The following is a 12913-nucleotide window of genomic DNA, read 5'->3' on the forward strand; positions in this document are numbered from 1 at the left end:
TATGACAAGCTGTTCATTCCAAGGATCATTTTTGTGAACTTCCTCTGGACCCTTTCCAAGGCCAGCACATCCTTCCTTAGATACGGGGTCCAAAACTGCTCACAATACTCCAAATGGGGTTTGACCAGAACCTTAGACAGCCTCAGAAGTACATCCCTGGTCTTGTATTCTTGCCCTCTTGACATGAATTCTAACATTGCATTGCCTTCTTAACTGCTGACTGAACTTGCACGTTAACCTGAAGAGAATCATGAACAAGACTCCCAAGTCCCTTTGTGCTTCTGATTTCCTAAGCATTTCCCCATTTAGAAAATAGTCTATGCCTAAATTTCTCCTTCCAAAGTGCATAACCTCACACTTTTCCACATTGTATTTCATTTGCCAGTTCATTGCCCACTCTCCCAGCCTGTCTAAATCCTTCTGCAGACCCCTTGCTTCCTCAATACTACCTGTCCCTCTACAGATCATGTATCATCTATCTGCAAACTTAGCAACAGTGCCTTCAGTTCCTTCTTCCAGATCGTTAATGTATATTGTGAAAAGTTGTGGTCCCAGCACCGACCCCTGAGGCACACCACTAGTCACCGGCTGCCATCCTGAAAAATACCCTTTTATCCCCACTCTCTGTCTTCTGCCAGTCAGCCAATCATCTATCCATGCCAGGATCTTACCCTTAACACCATGGGCTCTTAACTTATTTAACAATCTCCTATGTGGTACCTTGTCAAAGGCCTTCTCGAAATCTAAATAAATCACGCCCACTGGTTCTCCTTTGTCTAACTTCCTTGTTACCGCCTCAAAGAACTCTAACAGATTTGTCAGACATGACCTCCCTTTGACAAAGCCGTGCTGACTCGGTCCTATTTTACCACGCACTTCCAAGTACTCCATGATCTCATCTTTAATAACGGAGTCTAAAATCTTACCAATGACCGAAGTCAGGCTAACCGGCCTATAATTTCTCGTCTTCTGCCTCCCTTTCGTCTTAAACAGTGGTGTTACATTAGCTACTTTACAGTCATGTAGGACCGTAAAGGACCTTTACAAATGTGAGGTAATGCATTTTGGAAGGGCTAATGCAGGTAGGGAATATACAGTGAATGGTAGAACCCTCAAGAGTATTGAAAGTCAAAGAGATCTAGGAGTACAGGTCCACAGGTCATTGAAAGGGGCAACACAGGTGGAGAAGGTAGTCAAGAAGGCATACGGCATGCTTGCCTTCATTGGCCGGGGCATTGAGTATAAGAATTGGCAAGTCATGTTGCAGCTGTATAGAACCTTAGTTAGGCCACACTTGGAGTATAGTGTTCAATTCTGGTCGCCACACTACCAGAAGGATGTGGAGGCTTTAGAGAGGGTGCAGAAGAGATTTACCAGAATGTTGCCTGGTATGGAGGGCATAAGCTATGAGGAGCGATTGAATAAACTCGGTTTGTTCTCACTGGAACGAAGGAGGTTGAGGGGCGACCTGATAGAGGTATACAAAATTATGAGGGGCATAGACAGAGTGGATAGTCAGAGGCTTTTCCCCAGGGTAGAGGGGTCAATTACTAGGGGGCATAGGTTTAAGGTGAGAGGGGCAAGGTTTAGAGTAGATGTACGAGGCAAGTTTTTTACGCAGAGGGTAGTGGGTGCCTGGAACTCACTACCGGAGGAGGTAGTGGAAGCAGGGACGATAGGGACATTTAAGGGGCATCTTGACAAATATATGAATAGGATGGGAATAGAAGGATACGGACCCAGGAAGTGTAGAAGATTGTAGTTTAGTCGGGCAGTATGGTCGGCACGGGCTTGGAGGGCCGAAGGGCCTGTTCCTGTGCTGTACATTTCTTTGTTCTTTGACCCTTCCTGCCATCAGTGATTCCTGAAATATCACCACCAATGCCTCCACAATCTCCTCCGCCATCTCTTTTAGGACCCTGGGGTGTAGTCCGTCCAGTCCAGGTGACTTATCCACCTTCAGACAGTTTCCCCTGAACCTTCGCCTTAGTAATGGCCACTGCACTCACCTCTTTCCCCCCCCCCCCCCCCCCCCCGATTCACCTGGAGCTCTGGCATCTCACTGATGTCTTCCACCATGAAGATGCAAAGTAACTATTCAGTTTGTCTGCCATTTCTTTGTTTCCTATTATTAGTTCTCCATCCACGTTTTCCAGTGGTCCAATGTCTATTTTTGCCTCTCTTACATTTTATATGTTGACACTCTTCCCATCTTCTTTTATATTATTTGCTAGCTTACGCTCATATTTCATCTCTCCCCTTATTGCTTTTTTTAGTTGTCCTCTGCTCGCTTTTAAAGGATTCCCAATCCTCTGGCTTCCCACTAATCCTTGCCACTTTGTATGCTTTTTCTTTTGCTTTTATGCTGTCCTTGACTTCCCTCGTCAACCTGGATGCCTTGTCCTGCCCTTGTTTCCTCCCCATTGGGATGGATTTCTGTTGTGCCTCCCGAATAATCCCCAAACCTCCTGCCATTGCTGTTCCACTGTCATCCCTGCTCGGCTCCTTTTCCAATCAACTCTGGCCAGCTCCTCCCTCATGTCTTTGTAGTTATACTTATTTAATTGTAATACCGTTACACCCGACTCCAGCTTCTCCCTTTCAAACTGCAGGGTAAATTCTATCATATTGTGATCACTGCTCCCCAAGAGTTCCTTCACCTTAAGATCCCTAATCAAGTCTGCCTCATTACACATCACCAAATCCAGAATTGCCTATTCCCTAGTGGGCTCTACCACAAGCTGCTCCAGAAAAACATCTCTTAAACATTCCACAAATTCCTTTTCTTGGGATCCACTACCAACCTGATTTTCCCAGTTCATGTGCATATTGAAGTCCCCCATGATTATAGTGATATTGTGCTTTTTTTTTTTTTTAAAACATGTTTTCTCCATCTTGATTTATTTTCTACCCCACAACCTGACTACTGCTAGGGGCCTGTACATAACTCATTCCTCAACTCTACTTACAGAGATTCTATGCTTTCTGATTCTATATCGCTCCTCGCTATCTATTTAACTTAATTCCTTACTAACAATGTAACCCTGGCCCCTTTGCCCATCTGCCTGTCCTTTCGATAGGAGACATATCCTTGTATATTGAGATCCCAGCCCTGATCCCCTTGCAGCCACGTCTCTGTGATGCCCACATCGTACCGGCCAATTTCAATGTGCGCAACCAGTTCATTACCTTGTTCCGTATATTGTGCGCATTAAGGTACAATACCCTCAGTCCTGCATTGACCACCTCCCTTCTCACACCTTTTCCTCTGCCTGAGGGTGATATTGTTCTCATATTTTTGTTCTCCATTTCCCCTTCAGTTATGACACCTTCTAAGCTAACACTCTGGTTCCCACCCCCCTGCCATATTAGTTTAAATCCTCCCGCATGACACAAGCAAACCTCCCAGCCAGGGTATTGGTGCCCCTTGAGTTTAGATGCAACCCGTCCTTAGTGTACAGGTCGCAACTGCCCCAGAAGAGATCCCAATGGTCCAGAAATCTGAAACCCTCCCTCCTACACAACTGGCTTAGCCATGTGTTTAGCTACACTATCCTCCTATTTCAGCCTCACTGGCACATGGCAAAGGGAGTAATCCTGAGATTACAACCCGAGGGGTCCGGTTTCTTAGCTTACTCCATAACTCCCTGAACTCCTTCTGCAGGACCTCATCACTCTTCCTGCCTATGTCGTTACTCCTGTGTGTACTATGACCTCTGGCTGTTCACCCTCCCCCTTCAGGATGTCCTGTGTTCATTCAGAGACATCCTTGACCATGGCACCAGGGAGGCAACACACCATCCTGGAGTCTCCTTCACTTCCACAGAAACGCCTATCTGTGTCCCTTACTATAGAGTCCCCTATAACTATCGCTCACCTGCACCTTGCCCTCCCCTGCTGAGCAACAGAGCCAGTTGTGGTGCCACTGTTCTGGCTGCTGTTGTTTTCCCCCCGATAGGCTATCCCCCCCCAACAGTATCTAAAACGGTATACCTGTTAAGAGAGGGGGACAGCCACAGGGGATTCCTGCACTGACTGCCTGCCCTGTCTCGTGATCACCCATCTGTCCGCCTGCACCTTGGGTGTGACCACGTCTCTATAACTCCTATCTATGACGCTTTCCGCCACCTGCATGTTCCTAAGTGCATCCAACTGCTGCTCCAACCGAACTACCCGGTCTGTGAGGAGTTGCCATTGGTTACATTTGCTGCAGACGTAGTCGACCGGAACGCTGGAAGCATTACGGATCTGCCACATCTCAGTTAGAGCACGGCACCCCGTTGAGTGACATTTATGCACTAGTTAATTAATTCAAAATAAACACTTAAATTGTTACTAGATTCAGTTACAATTAACTATATGGCCCTGGCGCTAGATTATTACTGTAAAATTAAATGCTAAATACTAATCTCTGCCCTTAGGTTTAGTTACTCCTCTATCTAGTTAATCAATTAGATTTAGTCAGTTTTTCAAAGTTATTTCCCCTCCCAAATTTAACAGATTCCCTACCAGCCAATCAGATCACAGCTTTACATAGAACATAGAGCAATACAGCGCAGTACAGGCCCTTCGGCCCACGATGTTGCACCGAAACAAAAGCCATCTAACCTACACTATGCCATTATCATCCATATGTTTATCCAATAAACTTTTAAATGCCCTCAATGTTGGCGAGATTTAGAGTACCCAATTCTTTTTTTTCCAATTAAGGGGCAATTTAGCATGGCCAATCCACCTACCCTGCACATCTTTTTGCATTGTGGGGGTGAGAGCCACGCAGACACAGGGAGAACATGCAAACTCCACACGGACAGTGACCTGGGGTGGGATCGAACCCGGGTCCTCGGCGACGTGAGGCAGCAGTGCTAACCACTGCACCACCATGCTGCTTTACTGTGATGTTACTTCAGTTTCCCCCCCCCCCCAATAATTTGAAAAGGTGTTAAAACCCACTTACCTACCCAGGATGCTCTCTGGATCTCTCCCTGAAGATTAACAGTTACAAACTGCAGATTAAAAGTTACAAGCCAGAAGAAAGAAAAAACGATAGGGATAAAGCACCTCCTCCCACGCTGCACCGAATTACCTCACTGCTCCAAATTACCAAGTTTCAACCTCACTCTCGCTGCCTCACTCACTCAGGCTGTCTCTCCTGAGTTTTCGATGGCATGCCAGTTCCGACAAGTCCCATAAGCCCGATGTCACTGCAGACCCGGGTGGGTGGTCAGTGAGGTATACAGCAAGATGGCTGTCTAGCAGGCCGCGGCAATGGTGGTCCGAACCTGGACACACTCTCTCCAACCCCCCCCCCCGCTGGTCAATCCACATTTTTCTGGTCAATTTCACCAGCTATTTACTAGAAGCAAATCAAAATTCTTTTTAAAAACATGACCATTGCAGCCCACACACTATACCCCCAGGCTTTTAGCTCCTAACTTGTCCTAATATTTAGAAGCCAATAGTCCTGAAATCCTCCAAACTTCACACAGGGTACTTGTTACTCATGGCTACAGGGTTCATTTCGGACAGAGCACATGCTTCTCTCCAAGGTTGTTTCCTTTGGACTCATCTGGGATATTTTTCGGATCCCCTGTTTCATGTTGCATGGAGCGATAGTTTCAATTCCTCATTATTTCTTCGGGTGCCTACAAACGCCATTTGCCTACTTCATCGCCAGTTTCAATGTTGTGGATGGAGTCTTCAGGCCTTGGGAGGTTAATCCAAAACGTAGAGCTTTTGAAGATTTTAACGCCACAGGCTGCGATGTTAGACTGCCTATGAAAATGGCGGCCAAGACATCACACAATCATTTTCTTGAAGTGCCCCTCTTCAGGTAAAAACTGCTTGAGGAAAAACTAAAAACACTATGTACACTACACATGCAATATACATTACTTGTAAAACAACAAGGACATATATTCCAGATTTTAAGTTAAAATGCATGAGTTAACAATTTAATGACTGAAACGTTCGTGTAACTATTACTAGTGGTTACAGATTTAATCCATACTGGTAAATATACTTTGCTAAATGATTTGTTAAAATGAGGTGTTTTTCAATAAAAGATCTATTGGATAAATAAAGGAAAATCAGTAAATATAGAGTGGAGGCGGTGGCGTAGTGGTATTGTCAATGGACTAATAAACCAGAGACCTAGAGTAATACTCTGGGGACCCAGGTTCAAATCCCACCATTGAAGATGGTGAAATTTGAATTCAATAAATATCTGGAATTAAAAGTCTAATGATGACCATGAAACCATTGTTGATTGTCATAAAAACCCATCTGGTTTACTAATGTTCTGTAGGGAAGGAAATCTGCCACCATTGCCTGGTCTGCCGATATGTGACTCCAGACCCACAGAAGTGTGGTTCACTCTTAACTGCCCCCTCAAGGCCAATTAGGGATGGGCAATAAATGTTGGCATGAACGAATCGAAAAAACATGGATTTTCAGAAGGTTCTATTTCTTTCTAGTTGCTTGTTAAAAATGTTTAGGCGTATAACATAAGAAGTCACGGATGACGCAAAGAAAACAGTTACTCAGAATGGAAATGATGAACTCCAGGGATCTTGTCTATATAAATGGTTTTGGACTTGGGAGTTGGAAGCACAATATTATGAACATTTGACTGACACAGAAGAATGAGGTTTGACAAACAAGGAAGCAGACTGCAAGATACTTTGTGAGAACATGCAGTTTAATGGATTGGGCAGAAAAAGATTAATTAAATTATGAAGGGGTTTGAATAGGGAAAAAATGGTCTTTTCTCTAATTAGGAAGTTAGTGATAAGCGATCAACAAATTAATCATTCAGGAGCAAACAAATTAGGAGGATTTCTCTACCCAGTTCAAGTATGGAATACTTTATAACAAGGAGTAAGTGAGGGCAGCACGATGGCGCAGTGGGTTAGCCCTGTTGCCTCACGGTGCCGAGGTCCCAAGTTCGATCCCGGCTCTGGGTCACTGTCCGTGTGGAGTTTGCACATTCTCCCGTGTTTGCGTTTTGCCCCCACACCCAAAGATGTGCAAGGTTAGGTGGATTGGCCACGCTAAATTGCCCCTTAATTGGAAAAATGAATTGGGTACTCTAAATTTCTAAACAAAAAACTAGTAGTTGAGGCAACGACTATTACATCTTTAAATAGAAAAATAATAGCAGAGGAAGCATGGGGGACACCAAAGGTTACTCTAACACTCCAATTCTGTTCTGTAAACTTAAGATTAAGGATTTTTTGTTTATTTTAATTACCATTTTGACATGTACAGTAAAAATAAATACAGAATTATTAATCTGCCAGGTTTCAGTTCTTAGAATGTAATTGTTCCATAAACATTGCATATGTTTGTGTTTTCCAGTTGACACTGCCATTTGCTTGGAAGTATAGCCATTGCATGGAACTGTTGTTGAAGAAAGGATATTATAAATCAGTCTCATTTCCTGTGTTAGGAAACTAAATTGAAAAAAGGTCAACAGAAATGTATTTGATATTATTGTGAAACTGCTTGGCAAATTCCAGTATAAATTGAATAGTAATCTATTTAATGCCAGGTTTGTTAGTTCAGAAAGCTGGGCTTCAGGAGATGGAGAAGGTCTGAAAAATATTGTCTGGTCAGTCTGTTGATGATCAGTCTAGACCATCCTTATCATCTGTTTTTGTCATCACTGTGGGACCACATGTAAATCAATACCACCACAAATAATACAAATAAATGTTTCTGTAACATATTACAAAAGACGTATATTGATTTTAATACCTTATTTTGTAAATATAAAATTTAATTTCCATTTTGGCCACATGAAATTAATTTGTCTTTTTTGCAAGATTGGCAAGATCTCATGTATTGATTATTTGTTAAGTTTTAAATATATTGGTGTTTGTGTCAAGAGAACTGATTACATTAGTTTAAAAAGTATGGTAACTGTTATTTTTTGGTGTCATAGCTTCCAGAGATATCAATATCTGTTGGAGATTGACAATTTTGGTAGTGAATACTACCAGCTTGAAAACTTGCTCATTATTTGTAATTTATCTCACACTTTGTGTATAACAGAAGCTTGATTATTCTGTTAACTTTTCTTCATAAATTTAATGCCCACTGTAACATGCTAAATGTTTGCTGACACAACCTTGCAGGCACCAACATCCCGATTATGCTATCTATACATGACCCTGTGTCTGGAATTTGGGATTGGGATTCTTGTCTTGGGTGAAGGTCTGCTCTGCCACACCTTGTAACTAAGTAAGGCTCCAGGAATCTCCAAGCTTTAGTTCCATAATGCAGATTTATTTTAGATGCAAAAGTGGTACAATTCCAGAGTTAAGAGTAAACAACTTGGGCTAGTTAGGATCACACAATTAACTTCATGGAGAAGATAACCATTAGGATCACACAATTAGCTTCATGGAGAAGATAACCACAGTTGTAAATTAATATGCCACTAGCCCATTTCAGGTTGTACTCCACACTATCAAAAGGGAAGTTAATGCCTGATTGTCAAGACTGCTAATTTGATGGGAGTGTAGTACATTAGATGGAGGCAAATTAAATTGCATGTCGGTTTTTACAGATTAGCACATTTCACCAAGAGTTTTCGGCTATAGATGACCTTCGTTTGATTTATGGCTAGCGTCCACCTGCCATGTTTTCCACCTCTTTAATCACCCCAGTGCATGGTGAACTACAGAAATGTATTTGATTGGCAAATACTTGGATATGGCCAGCTTGCACAGTATGCCTTTTCTGAGCCCATCTGCACACATGAAGAGCTGCAGACACCGAGTGATGGCCAGTGATCTGTTTGACTGTTTGTCCAATGGCAGATGGAGTTCAACTTTAACTGAAGTACATAATGAAATAAAAAGTAGCAGAGTCCCTGTTAAAATGATTGAATGGGACAAACATTCCATACCAAATTTTTGACAAACAGCAATTGAACTATACAGGGTTGTTAACCTGAAACCACATTATAGAGCATGTGATGTGCAGAATCTCATTGAAATAAATGCAGCACTTGACAATATGGGTTATGTCAGCTCTAATATAAAAACAGAAAATACTCAGCTGATCAGGCATTATCAGCTCTCATGTAAAATGACAACTTTACCTAAAATTAAATTAAAAGTCAACTAAATTATAATTTCACACAGCTCAAATGTTAAGCTTCAAGACATTCTATTTTCAAATGTTATTGCTTTTAAAAATTTTATTTGCTACACTTTTATAAATTCCAACAATTTTATCAAATGAAATATCGCTCATTCAATACTTGTGAATAAAGTTCAAACAATTAGAAACAAATTGTTCATGTTTATTAAATACTGGAAATGCCCAAGTGTAGGAGTATATTAAAGACAACAAAATGGCATGACAGCACATGTAAATTAAATCAATGTTACTTTCTATCAGATTAATGGAAGTAATTACCATTGGCACTTGAGTGATTTCCCTGTTTGTTGGTAATTAGTAGGAAAATAATTGTATTCTTATTTCTTTTTGCTTCCAAAAAAAACAGCACTTGTGCCAAATACATTATTTACAGATTTTACAGAAACAATTATTTAGTGAGATAAATACACTATGTTAAACTGTTGAACAGAAACTGCAAAACTTGTCTGTCTTCAGTACCTCGTTAGTCTCACTTCCATTTTATTATTAATGCTGGTCAGTAGGCTACTCTAAAATCTTTTGAGCAGTGTGACAAGTAAAATATTTTAATTTGCAATTCAACAATTATAATTATATCTCAACTAAGTAATATCTACATGCACTTTATGCAAGACACTAGAAACAGCTAACAATCAATGCCAAAGTAAATTGTTCATAAGAACTTTGATCAAACAGACAAACAAAACAGAAGGTTTGCACAAATGTTAACTAATATTTACAATATTTGTCTAATTGCTCTGTTTGGGTAACATATTATTGACTTATTAGCTAACATGAAGGTCATGTCATTTGCCAAATATGTGAACTGCTTCAAAAATTAAATGAAAAGCCAAAGCCTTTAGGCCTCAGTTACCAGAATGCAGTCATTGTACAAAAATTATAATGGATTCTGCAGAGTAGCAAATCACATTCCATTTTGGGGTGGGGTGTAAAATTCGAAGAGAGCTGCTTGTTCTGCTCTTCACCCATTGTCTTCCAGTTAAACCTAACAGAAAATACATGTTAAAACAATGCAGCAAATGTCACATACTTCAAAATAACTAAATTTATTGAAAGAGACATGTTGATGAATTTTCTGCTCAAAGTAGGAAACATTAGTGCTGGGTGGAAAATTAACTTGTTTCAAATTGAATATCTCATTCTTTCTTTAGGGGAGGGATGAATTGTATAATACACTACTATTTAGACCTCAGCTGGAACACTACAGTTCTGGGTGTCGCATTTTAGGAAGGATGTGAAGGCATTGGAGAGAGTGCAGAAGAGGTTTACAAGAATGCTTTTAAGGTTGAGGAACTCCAGTTATGAAGAAAGATTGGAGAAGGGTGAGAGGAGATTTGATAAAGATAATAAAAATCATGAGGGGGTTGGTCAGAGTAGCTGAGGAGAAACTGTTCCCACTAGTGTAAGTAAAGCAACTGGCAAAAGAAGCAAAAGCACTATGAGAAAAACACTTGTTCACACAGCAAAGGTTCAGGTCCGGAATGCACTGCCTGAGAGTGTGGTGGAGACGGGTTCAAATGAGGCATTCAAGATGATTATCTGAAAAGAAACAATGTTATGGGGAGAAGCCAGGAGAACGGCACTAAGTGAAATGCTCAAAAAGCAGGTGCAGATACAATGGACCAAATGGCCTGCGAAGTAACAATTCTGTGATTCTGAGCTCCAAATATTCTGCCAAGTGCACCTTAAGTTCTATCAGAAACATTCCACTATTGTGCCAGTGTGATATTCCCATTTCCAATACAAGTCATTCTGTAGTTATTTTAACAATCAATTTTGGACTGTGGAATATCACTCACTAGGAGGTAAATGCAAAAAAGAGCCTTATTAGAAGCATCCACGCTTTCAATTCCAAATTAGATTCAATCTTGTTTATTTGATTTACTCCATGATTTTAGATGCTGGAAACAAAACCAGTTATTAAAATTCTGTTTGAAATGTGCATGAAAACACTAACTTGAAGCAAAGCAGCACAGATAAAAAGGGAGACAATAGAAACAAGTTAACATTTTAACCTTATAACCAACCTCTTCCTCCAATGAATTTAAAAATGTTGCTTGGTTGAAGTAAAAGATAATTTCTCCCATCTTGCCGTTATACGCTGACATCCCTTAATATCTTTGCTTAACAAAATTCTAGCTTCAACTACTTCTTGTGGGAGAGAGTTCCAAACCTCCACCACCCTTTGCATGAAGTGCTTCCTAACATCTCTCCTGAATGGTCAAGCCCTAATTTTTAGACAATGACCCTAGTTTTAGAATCTCCAACCAGTGGAAAGAGTTTATCTTTATCTACCCTGTCTTTCCCTCTTACTATCTTGAATATTTTGATTGCCCCTTAATTGTCCAAATTATAGTGAAAACAGTCTCAATTTGTGTAATCTTTCCTAAATTAACCCCTGTAAACCTACGGTGCACTCCTTCCAAGGCCAAAATATCCTTCCTAAAGTGTAGTCCCCAGAACTGCTCACAGTACTCTAAGTGAGCTCTAACCATGGCTTTGTATAGCTGCAGCATAACCCTGTATCTTTATACTCCAGTCCTCTAGATATAAAGGCTAGCATTCCATTAGCCTTTTTGATTATTTTCTGCACTTGAAGGATCTATGCACCTGAACTTCCAAATCTCTTTGGATATCCACTGTACCTAACCTCTTTCCATTTAGAAAGTACTCTGCTCTATCTTTTTTTGGTCCAAAATGGATAATTTCACACTTGCTTACATTGAATTCCATCCGCCACAATTTTGCCCATTCACCTAATCTGTCAATATCTCCTTGCAATTTTATGCTACCATCTCGACTGTCTACGATGCCACCTAACTTTGGATCAGCAAATTTGTATATATGACTTTCTATGCCTTCATCCAAGTCATTAATGAATAATGTAAAAAATTGAGGCCCCAACACAGATCCATGTGGTACACCACTGGTCACAGCCTGCCAGTTAGAGTACTAACCCATTATCCCCATTGTCTGTCACCTGCCATTCAACCAATTTCCTAACCATGTCAATAATTTGCCCTCAACTCTGTCGGCTTCTACCTTAGTTAACAGTCTCCTATGTGGATTTATCAAGTGCCTCCTGGAAGTCCATATAAATAACATCTGTAGATATTTCCCTACCTTAGTCCCCTCTTCAAAAAAAATTCAATAAGAGTCAGGCATGACCTTCCCTTCAATGAAAATGACAATCGCTTATTGTCACAAGTAGGCTTCAATGAAGTTACTGTGAAAAGCCCCTAGTCGCCACATTCCGGCGCCTGTTCGGGGAGGCTGTTACGGGAATTGAACCGTGCTGCTGGCCTGCCTTGGTCTGCTTTCAAAGCCAGCGATTTAGCCCGGTGCTAAACAGCCCCAAATCCATGCTGGTTCTCCCTGAACGATCAAACTTTTTTTGAGGTGTTCAGTTACCCCACCCCTGATTACCGACTCCAGCAATTTCTCCTGCTTTTTGTTCGTATGTTCATTGGTGAAAGCAAGATATCAGATGCCCATTATAGGATATCTGAAAAATGGCCTGACTCAAACTTGGGTCAGATGTTTTCAACATGTTAGTCCCAGAAATTAAGTTTTGCCATATCCAAACATACACCATAGGATCCCGATGGTACCCATATTCCAGATCATTGTGGTGACATCAATAGCAGGGAGAAGTTGAATCAGAGGCGATGTGGGGGTCACATGGTCCTTCGGATGGTCACTTTAGACTTTCTTTCCCTTTTGCTACAACGGTAGAAGATAA

General features: G+C 41.1%; 2 protein-coding genes across 7 annotated transcripts in view; one reads left to right on the forward strand and one right to left on the reverse strand.

Annotated features, from left to right (window-relative positions):
• The window catches only part of LOC140430716 (BTB/POZ domain-containing protein KCTD19-like), a 200582-nt gene extending 192783 nt beyond the window's left edge, over positions 1–7799 (forward strand). For both annotated transcript variants that reach the window (XM_072518382.1, XM_072518383.1), the window contains one exon: positions 7360–7799. In XM_072518382.1, coding sequence (XP_072374483.1) covers positions 7360–7458 — 99 coding nt within the window. In that variant the 3' untranslated portion in view covers positions 7459–7799. The remainder of the gene's footprint in view (positions 1–7359) is intronic.
• A 1493-nt stretch (positions 7800–9292) lies between these two features.
• Positions 9293–12913, reverse strand: part of plekhg4 (pleckstrin homology domain containing, family G (with RhoGef domain) member 4) — a 371163-nt gene continuing 367542 nt past the window's right edge. For all 5 annotated transcript variants that reach the window (XM_072518380.1, XM_072518379.1, XM_072518378.1 and 2 more), the window contains one exon: positions 9293–10156. Coding sequence is in view for 1 of the 5 variants with exons in the window: in XM_072518379.1 (XP_072374480.1) it covers positions 10151–10156 (6 nt within the window). In the remaining 4 variants the exon portion in view is untranslated. The remainder of the gene's footprint in view (positions 10157–12913) is intronic.

This window comes from Scyliorhinus torazame, chromosome 10 (assembly GCF_047496885.1).
Source record: "Scyliorhinus torazame isolate Kashiwa2021f chromosome 10, sScyTor2.1, whole genome shotgun sequence".
Classification (NCBI taxonomy): Eukaryota; Metazoa; Chordata; class Chondrichthyes; order Carcharhiniformes; family Scyliorhinidae; genus Scyliorhinus; species Scyliorhinus torazame.